Raw genomic sequence first — 21239 nt, 5'->3', positions numbered from 1 at the left:
GATCCTGGCTTTCTGAGCTCTGTACCAATTTGTCAGTTACAAAATGGTCAGTCAAAATTGAACTGGGGTATCTTAATTCTTGCATTGAATTTCCCTTGGACACTAAAAAGATCTGCTAACAAGTGCCTGTAATGTCAGGCATTTAACATTGACTCAATGGCAGCAGTCCTGCCTATGACTCATAATGTTGGAGATTCAAGACACCTTTTAGGGATTTGAGCACTTGGGTCTAATTTTTCACCCTTATTGAGAGGTTCTGTATAATGGCAAAAATGGTGGAAGTAGCCTGAACTTTAATCTTCACATGGCTAGGCCATGCTTTGTGGATGTGCATTTTTTGGTGACAGCTGGCCATTCTATTCACCAGTTGCTCCCAGTAAAATGGGATTTTGGTGTTCCTGTAGCATACACATTAAACCTGCTAAGAATGAGTTTGAATATTCTGGTTTTATTTGGATAGGCAGATTACCCCTTTAAAGCCGTAAGATGTTCTTAAGGATATGATGCTGGATGCAGGGGTGGAGTTGGAGTCTGGGACAGGTGCTGTTGGGGGTTTCGGCTGCACAGGTATTCATGGAGCTAGGAATTCTTACACCACTGTATACCCGACCTGGTAACAAAGAATGGAGCTCTAATCTAGATTAATACTTATGTGCAATACTGAAAAAGTGTTGTATTGTCAAACGGGGCAAGGTTAAACAAAGGCGCATGGGGGTAGCGAGTTTTGAGAAGATTTGTAGCTCAGGTTGAGGTTCTGGATGTGAGTTTGCTCACTGAGCTGGAAGGTTAATTTTCAGACGTTTCATCACCATTCTAGGTAACATCATCAGTGAGCCTCCGATGAAGCTTCATCGGAGGCTCACTGATGATGTTACCTAGAATGGTGACGAAACATCTGAAAAATAACCTTCCAGCTCAGCGAGCAAACTCACATCCAGCCCATGGGGGTCTCAAGGTGAATGTATCATATTCAATGGCATTATTAAAATAAATTTGCTTTTCCTGTTATGATTTGATAAACATTTCATAATGTTTATAAAATAAAGTGAAATTAAATCAAGTAATAGATCAAACTGATAACTTCGTGTTGTAACAAATAGCGTGAAATTTCAATTTCTTAATTTCCAGCTATTTATTCTTCTCTGACTGGAATAATATTTCTGGAGAACCTAAACTAGAGCGATCCTTTATGGACGGAACCCATCGCTTTGAACTAGTCAAGACAAAGCTGGGATGGCCTGCAGGAATAACACTGGACATCATCACAAAAAGAGTTTATTGGGTTGACAGCCGTTATGACTACATTGAGACTGTAACATACGATGGACTTGAAAGGTAAATGTATCAAGAATAATTTGTTGACTGATTGAAACGATTTGAAAATGCCTCGAAAAGCTGTTGTTTTCCTTACGTTCAACTTCTTGTTGCATTACACTTATAGAGAATATTTCAGGTCTGTCATGTTCTAAGTACAATCTTGTCAATGTAGCATATTTTATATGCGCTGGGCTATAGAAACAGAAGGGTTAAATCTCTCCTACTCCAGAATTGTCACTCGTATTTTCACAGAATTTGAGTAATAACTGTTTTCAGACTTGTTTTTATTGTGAAAATGGCTGGTGCAAAAGCTTCAAGGTTGTGAAACTTGGCAAACGCCATCTGTAAGATTAATTAAAAATAGCCCCATGCTGAAAAAGAGGCACTTAAAAGGTTTGAAGCTGTGGGATAAGATATTGGAGTTCATTTTTGATGTATCTTGTAACCACAAGTTTAGCAAAGTGCCTGTTTCATTTATTTAATTTAAAAAGATACAGAAGAATTGACAAATGATTTGATATATTTATTGTCACATGTACTTTGTTACAAAATACAGGGAAAAGTATGGTATTGTATGGTTATGCTTTGACCAGCTTCCTTCAAAATAAATTGCTGTTTGTAGTGAGTTGCAGTTTCCTGAACAAAACTGGGAAGAGATGGTAGGGTAAAATATTCAGAGGGCGTGGTGGGAGCTTTGAAGGTTTTGGGGTGTGTGATAGGGGGTGGCCATAGGTGGACAGAGGTGCAGGGTACTTTCTGCTGTTTGGAGTTATAGCTGTGATATCATAAGATGCATGTAAATCACAATGATGTGACTACGCAAATGACTATTATCAGTGAGAGATAACACCAATTTAGAATGAGTATGTGAAGAGAGCAATCTTGGATATTATTCTAGGGACCTGTGTTTGATGAGTAGTGGTGTACTGATGTAAACAAAGAAATGCTACAGTGTATAAAATGTTGACAAGTCTTGCGTAGAGATGAGGAGTAAGACCATAAGACATAGGAGTGGAAGTAAGGCCATTCGGCCCATCGAGTCCACTCCACCATTTTAATCATGGCTGATGGGCATTTCAACTCCACTTCCCTGCACTCTCCCTGTAGCCCTTGATTCCTTGTGAGATCAAGAATTTATCGATCTCCGCCTTGAAGGCATTTAACGTCCCGGCCTCCACTGCACTCCATGGCAATGAATTCCATAGGCCCACCACTCTGGCTGAAGAAATGTCTCCTCATTTCCGTTTTAAATTTACCTCCTCTAATTCTAAGGCTGTGCCCATGGATCCTGGTCTCCCCGTCTAAAGGAAACAAGTTCCCAGCGTCCACCCTTTCTAAGCCATACATTATCTTGTAAGTTTCCATTAGATCTCCCCTCAACCTTCTAAACTCTAATGAATACAATCCCAGGATCCTCAGCTGTTCATCGTACGTTAAATCTACCATTCCAGGGATCATCCATGTGAATCTCTGCTGGACACGCTCCAGCGCCAGTATGTCCTTCCTGAGGTGTGGGCCCCAAAATTGGACACAGTATTCTAAATGGGGCCTAATTAGAGCTCTATAAAGTCTCAGAAGCACATCACTGCTTTTATATTCCAACCCTCTTGAGATAAATGACAACGTTACATTCGCTTTCTTAATCACGGACTCTACCTGCAAGTTAACCTTAAGAGAATCCTGGACCAACACTCCCAGATCCCTTTATACTTCTGCTTTACAAATTTTCTCACTGTTTAGAAAATAGTCCATGCCTATATTCTTTTTTTCCAAAGTGCAAAACCTCGCATTTGCTCACGTTGAATTTCATCAGCCATTTCCTGGACCATTCACCTAAACTGTCTAAATCTTTCTGCAGCCTCCCACCTCCTCAGTACTACCTGCCTGTCCACCTATCTTTGTATCATTGGCAAACTTCACCAGAATGCCCCCAGTCCCTTCATCCAGATCATTAATATATAAAGTGAACAGCTGCGGCCCTAACACTGAACCCTGTGGGACACCACTTGTCACTGGTTGCCATTCTGAAAAAGAGCCTTTTATCCCAACTCGCTGCCTTTTGTCAGACAGCCAATCCTCTATCCAAGCCAGTAGCTCACCTCGAACACCATGGGCCCCCACCTTACTGAGGCACCTTACCAAATGCCTTTTGGAAGTCTAGACAGATAATATCTGAGATAATGGGAACTGCAGATGCTGGAGAATTCCAAGATAATAAAATGTGAGGCTGGATGAACACAGCAGGCCAAGCAACATCTCAGGAGCACAAAAGCTGACATTTCGGGCCTAGACCCTTCATCAGAGAGGGGGATGGGGAGAGGGAACTGGAATAAATAGGGAGAGAGGGGGAGGCGGACCGAAGATGGAGAGTAAAGAAGATAGGTGGAGAGAGTATAGGTGGGGAGGTAGGGAGGGGATAGGTCAGTCCAGGGAAGACGGACAGGTCAAGGAGGTGGGATGAGGTTAGTAGGTAGCTGGGGGTGCGGCTTGGGGTGGGAGGAAGGGATGGGTGAGAGGAAGAGCCGGTTAGGGAGGCAGAGACAGGTTGGACTGGTTTTGGGATGCAGTGGGTGGGGGGGAAGAGCTGGGCTGGTTGTGTGGTGCAGTGGGGGGAGGGGACGAACAAGGCTGGTTTAGGGATGCAGAGGGGAAGGGGAGATTTTGAAACTGGTGAAGTCCACATTGATACCATATGGCTGCAGGGTTCCCAGGCGGAATATGAGTTGCTGTTCCTGCAACCTTTGGGTGGCATCATTGTGGCAGTGCAGGAGGCCCATGATGGACATGTCATCTAGAGAATGGGAGGGGGAGGACCGCAACTTTCCCCCCACAGTGATCGAGAACGCCCTTGACCGCGTCTCCCGTATTTCCCGCAACACATCCCTCACACCCCGCCCCCGCCACAACCGCCCTAAGAGGATCCCCCTCGTTCTCACACACCACCCTACCAACCTCCGGATACAACGCATCATCCTCCGACACTTCCGCCATTTACAATCCGACCCCACCACCCAAGACATTTTTCCATCCCCTCCCCTGTCTGCTTTCCGGAGAGACCACTCTCTCCGTGACTCCCTTGTTCGCTCCACACTGCCCTCCAACCCCACCACACCCGGCACCTTCCCCTGCAACCGCAGGAAATGCTACACTTGTCCCCACACCTCCTCCCTCACCCCTATCCCAGGCCCCAAGATGACATTCCACATTAAGCAGAGGTTCACCTGCACATCTGCCAATGTGGTATACTGCATCCACTGTACCCGGTGTGGCTTCCTCTACATTGGGGAAACCAAGCGGAGGCTTGGGGACCGTTTTGCAGAACACCTCCGCTCTGTTCGCAACAAACAACTGCACCTCCCAGTTGCAAACCATTTCCACTCTCCCTCCCATTCTCTAGATGACATGTCCATCATGGGCCTCCTGGAGTGCCACAATGATGCCACCCGAAGGTTGCAGGAACAGCAACTCATATTCCGCCTGGGAACCCTGCAGCCATATGGTATCAATGTGGACTTCACCAGTTTCAAAATCTCCCCTTCCCCTACTGCATCCCTAAACCAGCCTAGTTCGTCCCCTCCCCCCACTGCACCACACAACCAGCCCAGATCTTCCCCCCCCACCCACTGCATCCCAAAACCAGTCCAACCTGTCTCTGCCTCCCTAACCGGCTCTTCCTGTCACCCATCCCTTCCTCCCACCCCAAGCCGCACCCCCAGCTACCTACTAACCTCATCCCACCTCCTTGACCTGTCCGTCTTCCCTGGACTGACCTATCCCCTCCCAACCTCCCCACCTATACTCTCTCCACCTATCTTCTTTACTCTCCATCTTCGGTCCGCCTCCCCCTCTCTCCCTATTTATTCCAGTTCCCTCTCCCCATCCCCCTCTCTGATGAAGGGTCTAGGCCCGAAACGTCAACTTTTGTGCTCCTGAGATGCTGCTTGGCCTGCTGTGTTCATCCAGCCTCACATTTTATTAACAGATAATATCTACTGGTTTTCCCTGAGTAAGCAGCCTTCTGGACAGTGTATGTGAAAACCAATGTGTAGACAGCAAAGTGTGGAGCTGGATGAACACAGCAGGCCAAGCAGCATCTTAAGAGCACAAAAGCTGATGTTTCGGGCCTAGACCCTTCATCAGAGGGACCTGAAACATCAGCTTTTGTGCTCCTGAGATGCTGCTTGGCCTGCTGTGTTCATCCAGCCCCACACTTTGTTATCTAGGATTCTCCAGCATCTGCAGTTCCCATTATCTCTGTGTAGATAGCAAGTTGTGTTGGTTGGCAGTCAACCATTTCAGTCCCAGGATATCTCTGCAGGAGTCCCTCAGGGTAATGTCCCAAACCCAAACTTTTTCATCTGCCTCCAACATGGTGTCATAAATGGTGACATTCACTGCTGATTGCATAATGTTCATTTTAGCTGAAGGTACTGGTCTGAAGTATCTTGGACTGTGATTGTTTGCACATACGGTGTCCCTGAGACTGTTTGCTCCATATTTCAAAGTAAGACTCTTTAGCACCTTATACATTGTAACAATTCTTTATTTGCATCTATATATCAGATCATCATAAATATAAACTTCATATTACATTTCTTCATCCATAAAAGCCTCGGAAGCTATCATACATATTAATATGCATTGTAATCCCAACATTTTTCGTTGAGCAAGGGGAAAGATTTAATATGCTTGTGAAACTATTTCCATTTTGGCTGTTTAAATTAGCCCTGTGTACAAATGTTTCAAATGGACTCTTCCACATTGACCATGCCCTGTGTTAGTCCCAGTCTGATAATAGACAGTTCTCTTCAACTCCTACTTTGCACTTATAGATGTAAGAATACAGTATTACTATAGCTGGATAGTCTCTAAGCAATTGCTGCAAATGCTGCAATTACAAATCTTGCTGATTACTTAATGTTAATGGACCTGAATTTGTGACTTCTATGAGCATGGTGTGGCCATTACATTTGTGACCATTACATTTGCAATTTTACTAAATTTTGAACAATACTGTGTGACACACCTGCAACAGACACTCCAGAAGCAGGTGGCAGTGAGAGAGGGTACCAGGTAGGGAGTTTGAACAGACTGTCTACAGAGGAAATGGTATCTTTCTCAGAAGAAGGATGTCTGGAGAGAGGGAGAGACAGACAAAAGATTTCCTCAATCAGATGCAAACTACAGGCTTAGCTCCACATAAATATCTTGTTGTCCTAGCAAAACATGAATTATTTTCATGTTTTAAAGACCTGATGCCCGTGGAATAAAGAATTCCTGCATCATGAAGCTCAGGTTATGTATGTACTTACAAATTACTTTATAGATCTGAAGTCATTCAAGCTGAATTGAGATTGATGAGTTCGATTCCATTTCAGGCATTTAGACTTGCCAGCAAGGGCTCCATTCCCATTATTTGAAATTTGAATTCAGTTACTAGAAGTTTCAGGTCATGAACCACTCAAACTCTTTGCTTCTAATGATCCTGTTGTATATTTTAATTGTATCCATTGCAGTTTGAATTTAATTTTGGAAGAGGAGGCCCTCTAGTGGCACTGTGGTAGTGTCCCTACCCTGGTCCAGGTGTTCCAGGTTCAAGTCCCACCTGCTCCAGAGCTGTTTAATAATATCTCTGAACACATTGATTAGGAAAAATAGATGTATGTTTGATAGGATACATTCTCTACAAATACAGATATCTAGCAGTTTTTTGCTTACCTCTTGTCTTGATTTTGCACAGAAAAACTGTTGTTAGTGGAGGTGCTGCTATTCCACATCCTTACGGAATAACTAATTTTGAGGATAAATTATATTATACTGATTGGACCAAGATGGCACTTATGAGAGCCAATAAGTCTACAGAAAATGACCCACAAATTGTCTATCAATCTTCATTGAGACCATTTGGAGTGACAGTTTATCATTCACTCAGGCAGCCATTTGGTAAGTTTAATTATATTATATAGATTTGGAAGAATAATTGATTTGCATACTTTACTGCATGGACACATTGACACAGTAAATTATAGTGCATAAACTTAATAATGTAACTTTAAAAACTTAGAGAATTTGTTTCACTTTAATTACACTTTTGGAGCTTCATACAAAGTTTAGTAAATTGCTACAGAAATTAACATTTTTGTACTTGGTATGAATGATTTGGCATTATTTATATTGTCATCATCTCACTGTACCTCTTAATGATTAATTTGCAGCTAAAAACTCAATTTACTGTTAACCAGATTAAAAATGCACACAATATCCAGAAAAGAAAACATACATTTTCTTTGTTTCAAAAACATTACATCAGAAATATCTACATTTATCTTCATTAAAGCTCCTTAAAATCTAATTCTTTGACACCAATTTTGTTCATCTGTTTTAATGTTTTTTTCTATAAACCTTGCATGATTAAGCATTTGTGGGTTCCCTTGGGGTAGTTTACTATCTTAAAGGCACTAAAGAAACACAAGTTGTTGTTGCAGGTAGATGAATTTAATCAGGACTTGTGACCAGCAATTATTTTAAAAGATTCCCAACTCTGCACAGAAGCATAAAACCTTAAATTGTTGAAAGAGGATATTTGATCTGTCATATCTGTCCTTTGAAAGAACCATGCTGTTTAGTTTCACATCTTCCCATAATTCTGCAAATTACTCCTCATCAGGTAATTAACCGCATGTGTTTAAAGTTCTATTGGAGGCTGATTCTACTGCCGCTCAGGTACTACATTTTAAGTCTTAATAACTCTGCATAAAGTAATTGCTCCTCATTTCTTCAGTGCTTTTGTCAATTATTAAGTCTATGATCTCTGGCTATCAATTCACTTAACAAAGCCAGAGATTTCTCCTGACAAAATGCCTCCCACTTTTGTAAAGCTCTAGGTGTTCTCTTAACTATCTAAGTTTAAAAGGAAACAATCTTAGTTTTTCCAAATTTTGCTTTACAAATATTACACATGACATTACACATCTCTAATATCATCTTGATAAATCTTCATCTTGTCCAGGATCTTGACACCCTTCCTAAATGCGGTCCCCAGAATTATGCACATAAGCCAACTCGAGTTCCTGTCAATAATCTGTTAAAGTGTGGGGTGGCTTTCTTGCTTTTTAGATTCCATGCCCATCTTAAAAAGCTATGTGACCAAATGCTTTCTTATTAACCTTATCAATATGTCTTTCCCAATCTATATTTTTGTGGCTCCATGTTCTTGTTTTGTCTGTTTTTGTACCCACTCAAAATAGTCAGTCTTCTCATGTTGTTTCTGCTAAAGTGCACCACTGCACACTTATCCACACTAAATTGCACCTTCCAGCGACTTAAAAAATCTGCATATGTCATACTGAAGTCTGCTTCTAAAATGCCCATTATTTCCTGCATTGCCAATTTTTATATTGTCCATAACTTTGAAATTGTACTCACGCTACTCAATTCCAGGTAATAATTTAATAACAAGGAAAGCATATTTTTTTTCTCCATCTCCTTCAAAAGTAAAACTAATGTTAAACTGCACCTTGTATTTATAACAAACTGAAAAAATACTTTTGTAGCAACTATACATTTAATTATTATATATTTGGATTGATATTCGGAATACGGTAGATTTGGAATGCTGCTGCTTTTAAATCAAATATGTTTGATGCATGCAATAGGCTTTTCAGCGGCCAAAGTTACCCAATGGTTAATAAAATGTGAGGCTGGATGAACACAGCAGGCCCAGCAGCATTTCAGGAGCACAAAAGCTGACATTTCGGGCCTAGACCCTTCATCAGAGAAGGGTCTAGGCCCGAAACGTCAGCTTTTGTGCTCCTGAGATGCTGCTGGGCCTGCTGTGTTCATCCAGCCTCACATTTTATTATCTTGGATTCTCCAGCATCTGCAGTTCCCATTATCACTTACCCAATGGTTCGTTAGCAGTTGATTTTGTTTTTGCTAATTCATCTGCCTTTGCTAATCCATGGATTTTTGTAAATATTTATGTGCTTTTTTTTAACACAATTTATTTCACTCAGTAATATAAAGCTTGCAATAATTATGTGTAGAAATGGCCTTCCCATCAGGTGAGGAATTGTATTTTATGTGCAAAGGAAGGAAAAAGAATGACACTTCACTACCCCTGACTGGTGAGACCCAAGTTAAAGCCTCACCTGCTCCAGAATGTGTAATAAAATCTCTGAACAGGTTGATTTAAAAAAAAATAACTATCAGCTGATCAATTGAGTGTTTTTCAGCTATTGTAAAAGAGCAATATGATGTCCTGTTAGTGATAAAGTACAATAGTTAACTTCACACTGTTCTAACACCGTTTCTATCCTGCAATGTAATGTGGACAGCATGACACTTCCTCTTTACAAAAAAAATGCTTTAATCTGATGCTTGCTTTGTTTTGTATGCACCCATTTTAGTGAGAAATCCATGTGGCAGGAATAATGGTGCATGTGAACATATCTGCATCCTTAGCCATGCAACTGACAATGATGGCCTGGGTTTCCGATGTCGGTGCAGATTAGGTTTTGATCTTCACCATGATGGGAAACATTGCTATGGTATGAGAATGGCCCTTAAACTCTTTTACTTTTTAACAAAACATTTTAGGATAATCTATGTAAATTCACATTGGAGTATTCTCCTGTGTTGCTTACTTATACGTACCTTCATTAACTTCATAGCATTTCAGTAGTTTTGTATGAATTTTACAATTAATAATATAGTAAGAAATATTATTGTCTGAATAAAGTACAGTAATATGTGACTCTGTCAGCTCGACAGTGTATCATATCCGAAAGTGTTGTGACGAAAGAACTGCTGTGCAATCAGGAAAGAAAGCATAACCTCTCACAGGAAGTTACAGAGCATATTATTAGAGCAGGAATTTGTACTTTTTGATGTGAAGAAATGGGCCAGTCAACTTGCAAGCATTGTTTTAGTGGGCAAGGTTTCCCAGGCTATGAATGAGATGGACTATGGTGATCAAGTAATATTTGATTAAGGCCCTTCTTGATATAGAGACCAACAGTTGCATTTAGAACATGTCCCAGATATTATCATAAGATTGGCACTAGTGAGATGTGAGATGCCTATTTATGGGGACATTGCTTCTTATCATCCTCATTATTACTTAATATTGCCTGATTATGATACACAGTCTCTCTTTCTTCAACCCACCAGATAGAAGCTAGACACAGAGAATTCCCAATATGAGAACTACAGCAGGTGTCTGGCAACTCTAGCTCCTTTGGGCATCTGTCTTAGACACCCAACACCAGTGTCTCAGGGCATAGTGCATGGACAGTGACCATATGGGCCTCAGATCCAAGAACAATGGCATTTAACATATATCAACTTTCCTACCTTCGCTGCACAATTGAAATTCACTTACAGTATGTTTCTGCATTCCAGTACTTGTACCTTGGATTACACCAGCACCCTTTGTGTGCAGGTACAGGCATCCAGCTCATGGTTTGGAGCAGGGTGCATCTCCAGGATTTTCACTTGTTGTCTTACTGCTCATTCACCTGGATGCTCACAGCATCTTTGCCTTACCTTTTTGCATTTCACCAGCTCATTTAGAACTTATAGGATCAAGGTACTTCCGTCTTGCCTTACTGATACAAATCAAGGCAGCAAGTCATGATTGCCTATAGTAATCAATCAATGGTGTGGGCATGTTGATGTATGGAACTATACTGTGCCAGTCTCACACGTACGCCATCTGCCAGCAGTGTATGTGGCAAATACACTGCGTGTGCTTCAAGAAAATGGCCATGTCTCAGAGTCAAAGGGAAACAGTACTCAGTCAAGTCAAATGAGACATCCTTAATTCAGAGGATCCAGGCACACTTGCCTAGTGACTTGTGGACAGTTAGTTGTCTGCTCGATAAGATCATGGTCTGGATCATAATATGGGATGAGGGGCTGAATGCTGGGTATTCCATCACCCGTTTAGGCACTTACTGCCCAGTTATGGGTCATTTTCCCTTAGAATGAGGGAAAAAGAGGGGCTGAGTGAGATGGAAGTGGATAGCACAGCTGTTATCATTAGATCAAATGGGAATAATGGTCAGGTGTTCAGAATGAAAGTGGAGACTGCAGAGGCATGCAGAGTTGGTAATAATGGGACATTAGATGGATGAGAGCAAGTGAGATAAGATGCTGCATGTACATTGGTGAGAGGTGGATGTAGTAGTAAGGATAGAGTGAGTGTAAGGTAGCAAAGAGAAGATGGTAGCATGTACTTTAGCTGAACCAAGAAGGCCATTTGCTGCCTTCTTCTTCCTCGTCTTACTGTTGGGTGTTCTGCCAGACTGTTGAGGGAACATTGACCTGGCAGACAATCTTGGACTGGGCTGACAGTTCTTGTGAAATAACAAAGTGTGGAGCTGGATGAACACAGCAGGCCAAGCAGTATGTGCTCCTAAGATGCTGCATGGCCTGCTGTGTTCATCCAGCTCCACACTTTGTTTTCTTGGATTCTCTAGCATCTGCAGTTCCCATTATCTCTGTAGTTGTTGTGAATTCCTCTGATGGTTCTGGAAGAAGGGGACATCCCTCCTCTCTCCCACCCCATGTACCGCCAGGTCCCTGTCTACACAGCAGGTGCCAATTTCTCATTATCTAGCATGTACAGGATAAATATCACAAATCATTCAGGGCAGGTCTGGACAGCCAGGATTTGACTGGGAGAACAACTATCTTAAAAAAAATGGTGCCCATCTGAATTTCAGGATATCACAGCAGTGGTAAGTACTTTCATCCATGGAGAATTGGGCTAGCATCAAATGAGTTGATTGCCATAATGGGGTGGTACAGAATTAATGATATGATGTGAGTTTGCTCGCTGAGCTGGAAGGTTAGTTTTCAGACGTTTCGTCACCATTCTAGGTAACATCATCAGTGAGTCTCCGATGAAGCGCTGGTGTTATGTCCCGCTTTCTATTTATCTGTTTAGGTTTCCTTGGGTTGGTGATGTCATTTCCTGCATTGGTGATGTCATTTCCTGTTCTTTTTCTCAGAGGATGGTAGATGGGCTCCAAATCAATGTGTTTGTTGATGGAGTTCCGGTTGGAATGCCATGCTTCTAGGAATTCTCGTGCGCGTCTCTGTTTGGCTTGTCCTAGGATGGATGTATTGTCCCAATCAAAGTGGTATCCTTTCTCATCTGTATGTATGGACACTAGTGATAGTGGTCATGTCTTTTTGTGGCTAGTTGATGTTCATGTATCCTGGTGGCTAGCTTTCTGCCTGTTTGTCCAATGTAGTGTTTATCACAGTTTTTGCAAGGTATTTTGTAGATGACGTTCGTTTTGCTTGTTGTCTGTATAGGGTCTTTTAAGTTCATTAGCTGCTGTTTTAGTGTGTTGGTGGGTTTGTGGGCTACCATGGTGTCAAGAGGTCTGAGTAGTCTGGCAGTCATTTCGGAAATGTCTTTGATGTAGGGGAGAGTGTTTATGGTTTCTGGGCTCGTTTTGTCTGTTTGTTTGGGTTTGTTGCTGAGAAATCGGCGGACTGTGTTCATTGGGTACCCATTCTTTTTGAATACGCTGTATAGGTGATTTTCCTCTGCTCTGCGTAGTTCCTCTGTGCTGCAGTGTGTGGTGGCTCGTTGGAATAATGTTCGAATGCAGCTTCGTTTGTGGGTGTTGGGATGGTTGCTCCTGTAGTTCAGTATTTGGTCCCTATGTGTTGTTTTCCTGTGGACGCTGGTTTGAAGTTCCCCATTGACTGTTCGCTCATGACATCACCAACCCAAGGAAACCTAAACAGATAAATAGAAAGTGGGACATAACACCAATGCTTCACCGGAGGCTCACTGATGATGTCACCTAGAATGGTGACGAAATGTCTGAAAACTAACCTTCCAGCTCAGCGAGCAAACTCACATCCAGAAACTCAATCTGAGTTACAAATCTTCTCAAAACTCGTTAATGAAATGAGTTTGGGATGATAACATGCGAAAATTTGCTAGTCCTTGCAGAGAGAAAACCGCCACAAAGCTTGAGAAAAATTATGCCTAGCCAATTTCTGGTAGGATTCAGCCCTGTATGTTTGTTCAATGATAAATGTTTAAGAGACTGAAATAGTGAGCTCCATTTGCTGCTCCCACATTCCCTGATAGAAGTGTTGATAAGACAGAAGGCTACAACACCAGAATTCCTGCCTTATCATCATTGTGGGTGTACTTGCATTGCAAGAACTGTAGCAGTTGAAGAAGGCAGCTCCTACCACCTTCTCAAGAGCCTCTGGCAATGGGCAATAAATGCTGGCCAGCCAGCAAAGCCTACACCCAAGAGTGGCTGAAAGAAAAAAAAATCTCCAAGTATCTGACCCACCTTTCGTTTAAATGTAGCATTGCATAGGCCAGTGCATGTACCATGTGTTTAAATGTTAAACTTGTCACTTCATTTTTGCTCTTCCCTTACACCTTTTCCTTTTTTTAATTATTGCTACTGTTTCTTCCTTTCACCAATCACCTTCCCTATCCCTTCCCCTTCTGGCTCCTGGCATTTCTCACTGTACTGTGATTTGATTTCAATTTTTCCCTCCTTTCTTTTCTCATCCATCTCCTCCATTCATATACTTTGGATCAGTTATGCCATTACTGCACTATCCTGCTCAGTTTGAATATTGATTTTGTTTTTGATTACCTGGGTATATTGCTTTCATTATATTTTGAAAAGTTTATGCTTTTTCTTCTGCAGCCGTGACCCAGTTCCTACTATTTTCATCGCAGATGGCTGTTCGTGGAATTCCTTTCAACATCTCCACTCAGAAAGATGTCATCTTGCCTGTGACTGCAAGTCCCTCTTACTTTGTGGGACTTGATTTTGATGCCGCAGAACAGTCAATCTTTTTCTCTGATACAAGGACGGATCTAATCTATAAACAGAAAATTGATGGAACAGGTAATGAATAACAAGAGCAATGTGAATAATCAATAATAAATAATCATACCAGCGTTAATTTTACAGGATACCATGAATATGAAAAATATTGCACGGTGAGGATTTTTCTTGTTTTGTAGGTGTGTAATTTCTATTTGTGGTTTATCTATCGATTATTTGAATTTTTGTTCTTTTATTTTTAGACACAATCTCATCTTGCTGTCCTCTTAGATTTATGCTTAGGAACAATTTCAAAACTGGAAGTCAATTTCCAAATATTTGTAGGGAGCTAAGTCTGCCAACTTCACCTACAAAACATCAATAATATATTTTAATACCATAAACAAATAAACTTCATGCACTTATCTATCTTTGACAACTACTGTTGAGGGCAGGCTCTGCCCAATTCTCAATGCTTTATGGGGAATTCCCTACTACATTATTCTCATTTGTGCTGCGGTCAGTAGTTCTAAAAAGTCGCTGTAGGGTCTGGAGATTGTATGAATCAGCTCAGGAGGCTGGATTTGAAGCTGTCTGGATCATTTCTTCTTGTGCACTGTCCCTCATTCCCATTCTCATTCTTATTCGCAATTACCACATTTCAAGTAAGAGCCTGAAACAGAAATTTGTACATATTAATCATCAAACCCAAGAACTAACATGAATAATCCTTGATTTTTCTTTCTGGCGTACAGACCGGGAAATCCTAGTTGCCAATAGAGTGGATGGAGTAGAAGACCTGGCTTTTGATTGGATTTCAAGGAATCTTTACTGGACTGATGCACGTTACAGCAGTATTTCTGTTCTGCGTCTAGCTGATAAGTCCAGGAGAACAATTGTTGAGAACTTGAACAATCCTAGATCCATTGTTGTGCATCCATTAATGGGGTAAGTAAAGCAAAAAAAAAACAGTATTTATAGTTTTCTCCCTATTAACTGAGTGCTATGTTGGTTCTGTGGTTAGCTCTGCTGCCTCACGGCGCCAGGGACCTGGATCTGATTCCAGCCTTGGCGATTATCTGTGTGGAGTTTACATGCTTTATCCATGTCTGTGTGGATGTGGTGTACTTTGGTTTCTTCCCACAGTCCAAAGATGTTCAGGTCAGGTGGACTGTCCATGCTAATTGCCCCACAGTTTTCAAGGATGTGCCCATGGTAATTGAGGGATTATGGGGACAGGGCAGAGGTGCTGGGCCTGGGTGGGTTGCTCTTTGGAATGTTTATGAATTACCATGGGTGGGATTTTGGGTAATGTTTATTGGCTTAGTTGGAGATTCACTTGACAACAGTACAATCCATAACTTTTAAATTTACCATTTCAAAATCTACTTACAGATATATCTTCTGGACAGACTGGTACAGACCAGCAAAGATCATGAGAGCCTGGAGTGATGGGTCAAATGCAGTGGCAATAGTTAACACAACACTGGGCTGGCCAAATGGTCTTGCTATTGACTGGAGGTAAGGCTAAGTTTACAGCTGTCAAAAGTCATGGCTGTATGTTTTCCTCCATTTACTAACAGACAACAAATATTCAGATTGCACTTAAGAGCAGCAATCCTCCAGCTTCTCCATTATACTGAGATAATGGGAACTGCAGATGCTAGAGAATCCAAGATAACAAAGTTTGAAGCTGGATGAACACAGCAGGCCAAGCAGCATCTCAGAAGCACAAAAACCGGCGCTTCGGGCCTAGACCCTTCATCAGAGCTCTGGGGTCTAGGCCCGAATCTTCAGCTTTTGTGCTCCTGAGATGCTGCTTGGCCTGCTGTGTTCATCCAGCTTCACACTTTGTTATCTCCATTATACTTTCTGATTTCAATCAAGACATCTATGGGATATTCAAATCGCACCTCGAGGCTAGAAAGGGAAAATAAATCATTTGGGACTTTCAAATCTCAATTTCACCTGATCATGACTTGTCCTAGAGTGTTATATGTAGGGACCTTAGAAGGTTGCTGGCTGTGCTAGCAATTTGGAATGGTATTTGTCATGTGACCAAATGATCCAGGATAAAAGCTTTCTCTTCAAAATGTAAACAAGAAATTACCTTTACTTTCCTGTAATAATTAAATTAAGATTCAGCTTTAAGTGGAATTATATTATTCACCTTTTAAATGTGGTTTCTTGGTTGTTTTCTGAATTAATGCAAGTAATTCTGTGTATGTTCTGAAACAGAAATGTAACTCATTCTGTCCTAAAAAGAAAAAAAAACTTCAAAAATGCTAATTTTGTCAGTGGGCATTCACCTATTAGAGAAATAAAAGATTTTTGGGCACTCTGCAATGCATATTGTAGTTTAATCTGAATAACATTTGCAGAATGATATATACATTGCACATAACTTGTTCTGTCAATGTTTGTTCCCACATAGGTCTTGTTAGTTTCTAGGTTTTGATATTATGTAGTCCAATTCATGTCCACTTCTTATATAGTTGAGACAGTAAATAGTTTCTTGTAATGCTAAATTTATTTCCTTAACGTGTGTGCATGTTTTCAATTCAGCACTTCATTCTGTAGAAGTTAGTCCTCATTTGAATTGAATCAAACATTTCTGCTTTTTTTTAGTTCTCTTCGTCTGTATTGGGTGGATGCCTTTTTTGATAAAATTGAGCACAGTTCCTTCAGTGGTTCAGACAGACAGACACTCAATCAAGTTAGCCAAATGTCACACCCATTTGGTCTTACAGTGTTTGGTGGTAAGTCATTATACTATGAAATATCAAAGTCACTAAACCTATCATAAAAACATGAGAAAATATGTTGTAAAGCTTTCATGATAGATAATAATGTTCATTTTGTTGTGCTGAGCAAAGTTACATCAGCTAGTTTAGTTAAAAATGGTTCATTGATTGTCTTTTCTCTGTAGGTTATGCATACTTTACTGACTGGAGGCTGAACGGAATAGTCCGTGTTCGGAAAGTGGATGGTGGTGGGATGTCTATTATCAGGAGAGGCATCAACAATATTATGCATGTAAAATCATTTGATGCTTCTGTACAGACTGGTATGTATAAATTAACCAATTAGAGATAGCTTAATTATCTACAAAATGTATGGATCTAACAGATTCAAATTTGAAATTATTGACAAAAGAATTTCTGCATGTCTAAAATCTCACGTCTGTTTTACAAATGTGTTTGTGGTGGAGCAGAAGCCCCATTTAATTTGGCTCAAAATGAAGACCACATTTGAAAATTGCATTCAAAGCCTTTTACATAATGAAATAAACCTTCCATCAGATAAGAATAAAAATAATTGTCACCTATTGTGATTTATTGTTTTACTTCATGTAAAGGCTGAGGCCATTCAGGAAACCTCAATGGGGCATTGCCACACCTTAGCTGTTGGAGTTTTATTCTACCTTTAGAATAGTCTTCTGGGTGAAATCCTCAATTAGCATAGGGAATAATGAAGCAATGAACTTTTGACACAACAGATGCAAAAGTTACCCATACTTCAGTTGATCAGAAAATGATAAAACCGCGCAAGTAGGGTAGAATGCTGTTAAAAATTCGTACTGCTCCGAATTTCAGGACTGCCAGCTGCCTCTGAGACAGAACCTTGCTGGTTCAAGTCCCACACCAAAACTCAAACACAAAAATCAAAGCTGACCCTCCAATATACTACTTGAGAGAGTGCCACATGGACAGAGATGCTGCCTTTTGAATGAGCTTTAAACTGTTGTCCTGTCTGCTGTCTCAATGGTAAGATTTCTATAGTATCCCTGGCTTGGCCTCTATCAACACTACAAAAATTGGATACAAAAACGGCTTTTATCACCTTTGTTGTTTGTAAATGTTTGCCGTTCACAAATGGCTTTTTTTCACATTACAATAATAGCTTTATTTCAGAAGTGCTTTTCTAACTGTGTGGCACTTTGAGATTTTCTGTAGTTGCGAAAAGTGTTACATAAATTAATGTCTTCCTTTTTTAACTTTTCAATCTGCTTACTGTCATCTTTGGGCCAAAATAGAATATTGGGCCAGTGGCTTGTATAAGGGGAAATGTCTTCCTTTTAAGTTTGGTGAAGAATTTATTACATTTGGGAAAAAAATGAATTTTTGGAGGAATTTTACTTCTAATCTTATTTAACAACGTCTATCTGACTCTATACTGGAAACATTTATTTTAATTAATTTTGATGTTTATGTCTTGCTTCGTTCTATATCTACTTGACAGATATTTTACTGTTTTCATAATATAGGTTCCAACTACTGTAACAAACCGACAAATCCCAATGGAGACTGTAGTCACTTTTGCTTCCCAATACCCAGCTATCAGAGAGTCTGTGGTTGCCCCTATGGAATGAAACTTGACTCCAACAACATTAACTGCATTGAAGATCCATCAAGTGAAAGACCCACTCAACAGTGTGCCTTCTTTTCTTTTGCTTGTGCCAATGGAAAATGTGTGCCAAGTTACAATCGCTGCGATGGAGTTAATGACTGTCATGATAACAGTGATGAAGCAAACTGTGGAACTTTAAGTACGTACTGTTGAAATTTACATACAATGTATCCAATGTGTAAGTACAATTGAGGAATTTAGTCTAGTCATTAGATTTGTTTAAAGATCTTAATTTCTTTTGTTACATAAGATCAAATTTACCTTTCAGCACTTTTAATTAATACATTCTTGGCTTAAGAAAGACAACATTATGAAACATTACAGAATGAGATTAATTGTTCTCAGCTTCGAGAATACTTCTCTTTGTCATATTAATTAAATTTCGTATATACCTACTGATTTCAATTTCTTATGTATCATTATATTTAATTAATGTATCCCGAATGATACTTCAAGCAGCATTTTGCTTGGGACACTTGCAGACTTTGAACCCTCGTGATACTCTTGTCCCAGAAAATCCCATCAGAAACTTAGTATAATTGTTCGTGGAAATATACTTTTTCCTATCAGGAAAGAATCGGAAAACAGAATTGCCTTTCAGATATCAAACTTGGGACTGTTCTTTCACTGAGTCAGGAAATTGCAGGCAGGATCCAGGTACAGAAACCCCATCCCCATTTCTGACAGATGTAACTTTTGTGAGCAAGGGGGAAGAGGATGAAGTATTAATTCATAAGGAAAGAAGGTAGCTTTGAATATTGGAATAACATCATCCTTAATTAACAGAGATGTTCTAAAGGTAAGATGTAGGATGGTTTGGGTAGAGATAAAAAATAACTAAGGTAGAACTCAATTAGAAAGGTGATGAGGGCCGAGCTGTGGATGTGGTGTAAATGGACTTCAGCAAGGCATTTGATAAGGTTCCCCATGGTAGGCTCATGCAGAAGGTCAGGAGGAATGGGATACAGGGGAACTTAGCTGTCTGGATACAGAATTGGCTGGCCAACAGAAGACAGCGAGTGGTAGTAGAAGGAAAATATTCTGCCTGGAAGTCAGTGGTGAGTGGTGTTCCACAGGGCTCTGTCCTTGGGCCTCTACTGTTTGTAATTTTTATTAATGACTTGGATGAGGGGACTGAAGGATGGGTCAGCAAGTTTGCAGACGACATGAAGGTTGGAGGTGTCGTTGACAGTGTAGAGGGCTGTTGTAGGCTGCAGCGGGACATTGATAGGATGCAGAGATGGGCTGAGAGGTGGCAGATGGAGTTCAACCTGGATAAATGCGAGGTGATGCATTTTGGAAGGTCGAATTTGAAAGCTGAGTACAGGATTAAGGATAGGATTCTTGGCAGTGTGGAGGAACAGACGGATCTTAGTGTGCAGATACATAGATCCCTTAAAATGGCCACCCAAGTGGACAGGGTTGTTAAGAAAGCATATGGTGTTTTGGCTTTCATTAACAGGGGGATTGAGTTTAAGAGTCGTGAGATCTTGTTGCAGCTCTATAAAACTTTGGTTAGACCGCACTTGGAATACTGCGTCCAGTTCTGGCCGCCCTATTATAGGAAAGATGTGGATGCTTTGGAGAGGGTTCAGAGGAGGTTTACCAGGATGCTGCCTAGACTGGAGGGCTTATCTTATGAAGAGAGGTTGACTGAGCTCGGTCTCTTTTCATTGGAGAAAAGGAGGAGGAGAGGGGACCTAATTGAGGTATACAAGATAATGAGAGGCATAGATAGAGTTGATAGCCAGAGACTATTTCCCAGGACAGAAAAGGCTAACATGAGGGGTCATAGTTTTAAGCTGGTTGGAGGAAAGTATAGAGGGGATGTCAGAGGCGGGTTCTTTACACAGAGAGTTGTGAGAGCATGGAATGCGTTGCCAGCAGCAGTTGTGGAAGCAAGGTCATTGGGGACATTTAAGAGACTGCTGGACATACATATGGTCACAGAAATTTGAGGGTGCATACATGAGGATCAATCGTCGACACAACATCGTGGGCTGAAGGGCCTGTTCTGTGCCGTACTGTTCTATGTTCTATGTTCTATGTATTTTGTAGGCCCTGTAACAGTAATTGCTGTATGATAGGGTGCAGGGCTAACACAAAAGTGTTTGCAATGAGTTTGCATTGGTGATTTTAGTCTACAAATCGATTGAATGAAGAATCGGTGGCAAATATAGCATGGAAGATTAGATAATAAAGTCTACTTAGGGAAATTTCTTAGAGTAATAAGTTCTTGAACCAACCAGAGAGGAGGCCAAGTGAGACCTCATAGTGTGCAATGAAACAGGATTAATTAATAACCTCATACTAAAAGAGTCTCTTGGAAATACTAATCACAACAAAATCAAATATAAGACAATTGCAATAAGGCAAAGATAGAGTTGATTAAGGTGAACTGTGAAATTAGGTTTTAGGTTGTCAAGGGAGATACAGTATCAGTATAAAATATTTCAGTTACATTCAGCCAGGATATTTTTAGTCAGAAAGAAAAATTCTGTGAGGACACACCAAACTGCTAATAACTAAGAAAGTTAAAAAATCATTTGAAATTGAAAGGAAAAAGATACAAAGGACTTTGGTGATTTTACCTTTTAGGATATATCAAAGTTCTTTAAGCAATTTATGCTCGAGAGTCAACATGGAGTTATAAAGGGGGAAATCATGTTTGACTAACTTGTTGGAGTT

General features: G+C 40.7%; 1 protein-coding gene across 4 annotated transcripts in view; it reads left to right on the top strand.

Moving 5' to 3' along the window:
- Positions 1–21239, top strand: part of lrp2a (low density lipoprotein receptor-related protein 2a) — a 313171-nt gene that overhangs the window by 103101 nt on the left and 188831 nt on the right. For 3 of the 4 annotated variants that reach the window (XM_059647356.1, XM_059647357.1, XM_059647358.1), the window contains 9 exons: positions 1129–1335; positions 7058–7260; positions 9726–9866; positions 14019–14222; positions 14897–15089; positions 15537–15662; positions 16770–16900; positions 17071–17208; positions 18409–18690. In XM_059647356.1, coding sequence (XP_059503339.1) covers positions 1129–1335; positions 7058–7260; positions 9726–9866; positions 14019–14222; positions 14897–15089; positions 15537–15662; positions 16770–16900; positions 17071–17208; positions 18409–18690 — 1625 coding nt within the window. Of the gene's footprint in view, positions 1–1128; positions 1336–7057; positions 7261–9725; positions 9867–14018; positions 14223–14896; positions 15090–15536; positions 15663–16769; positions 16901–17070; positions 17209–18408; positions 18691–21239 lie in introns of those variants that run through there. The other variant, XM_059647359.1, reaches the window with a different exon arrangement.

This window comes from Stegostoma tigrinum, chromosome 7 (genome assembly GCF_030684315.1).
Source record: "Stegostoma tigrinum isolate sSteTig4 chromosome 7, sSteTig4.hap1, whole genome shotgun sequence".
Lineage (NCBI taxonomy): Eukaryota > Metazoa > Chordata > Chondrichthyes > Orectolobiformes > Stegostomatidae > Stegostoma > Stegostoma tigrinum.
This window is presented reverse-complemented; position numbering and strand designations above follow the sequence as displayed.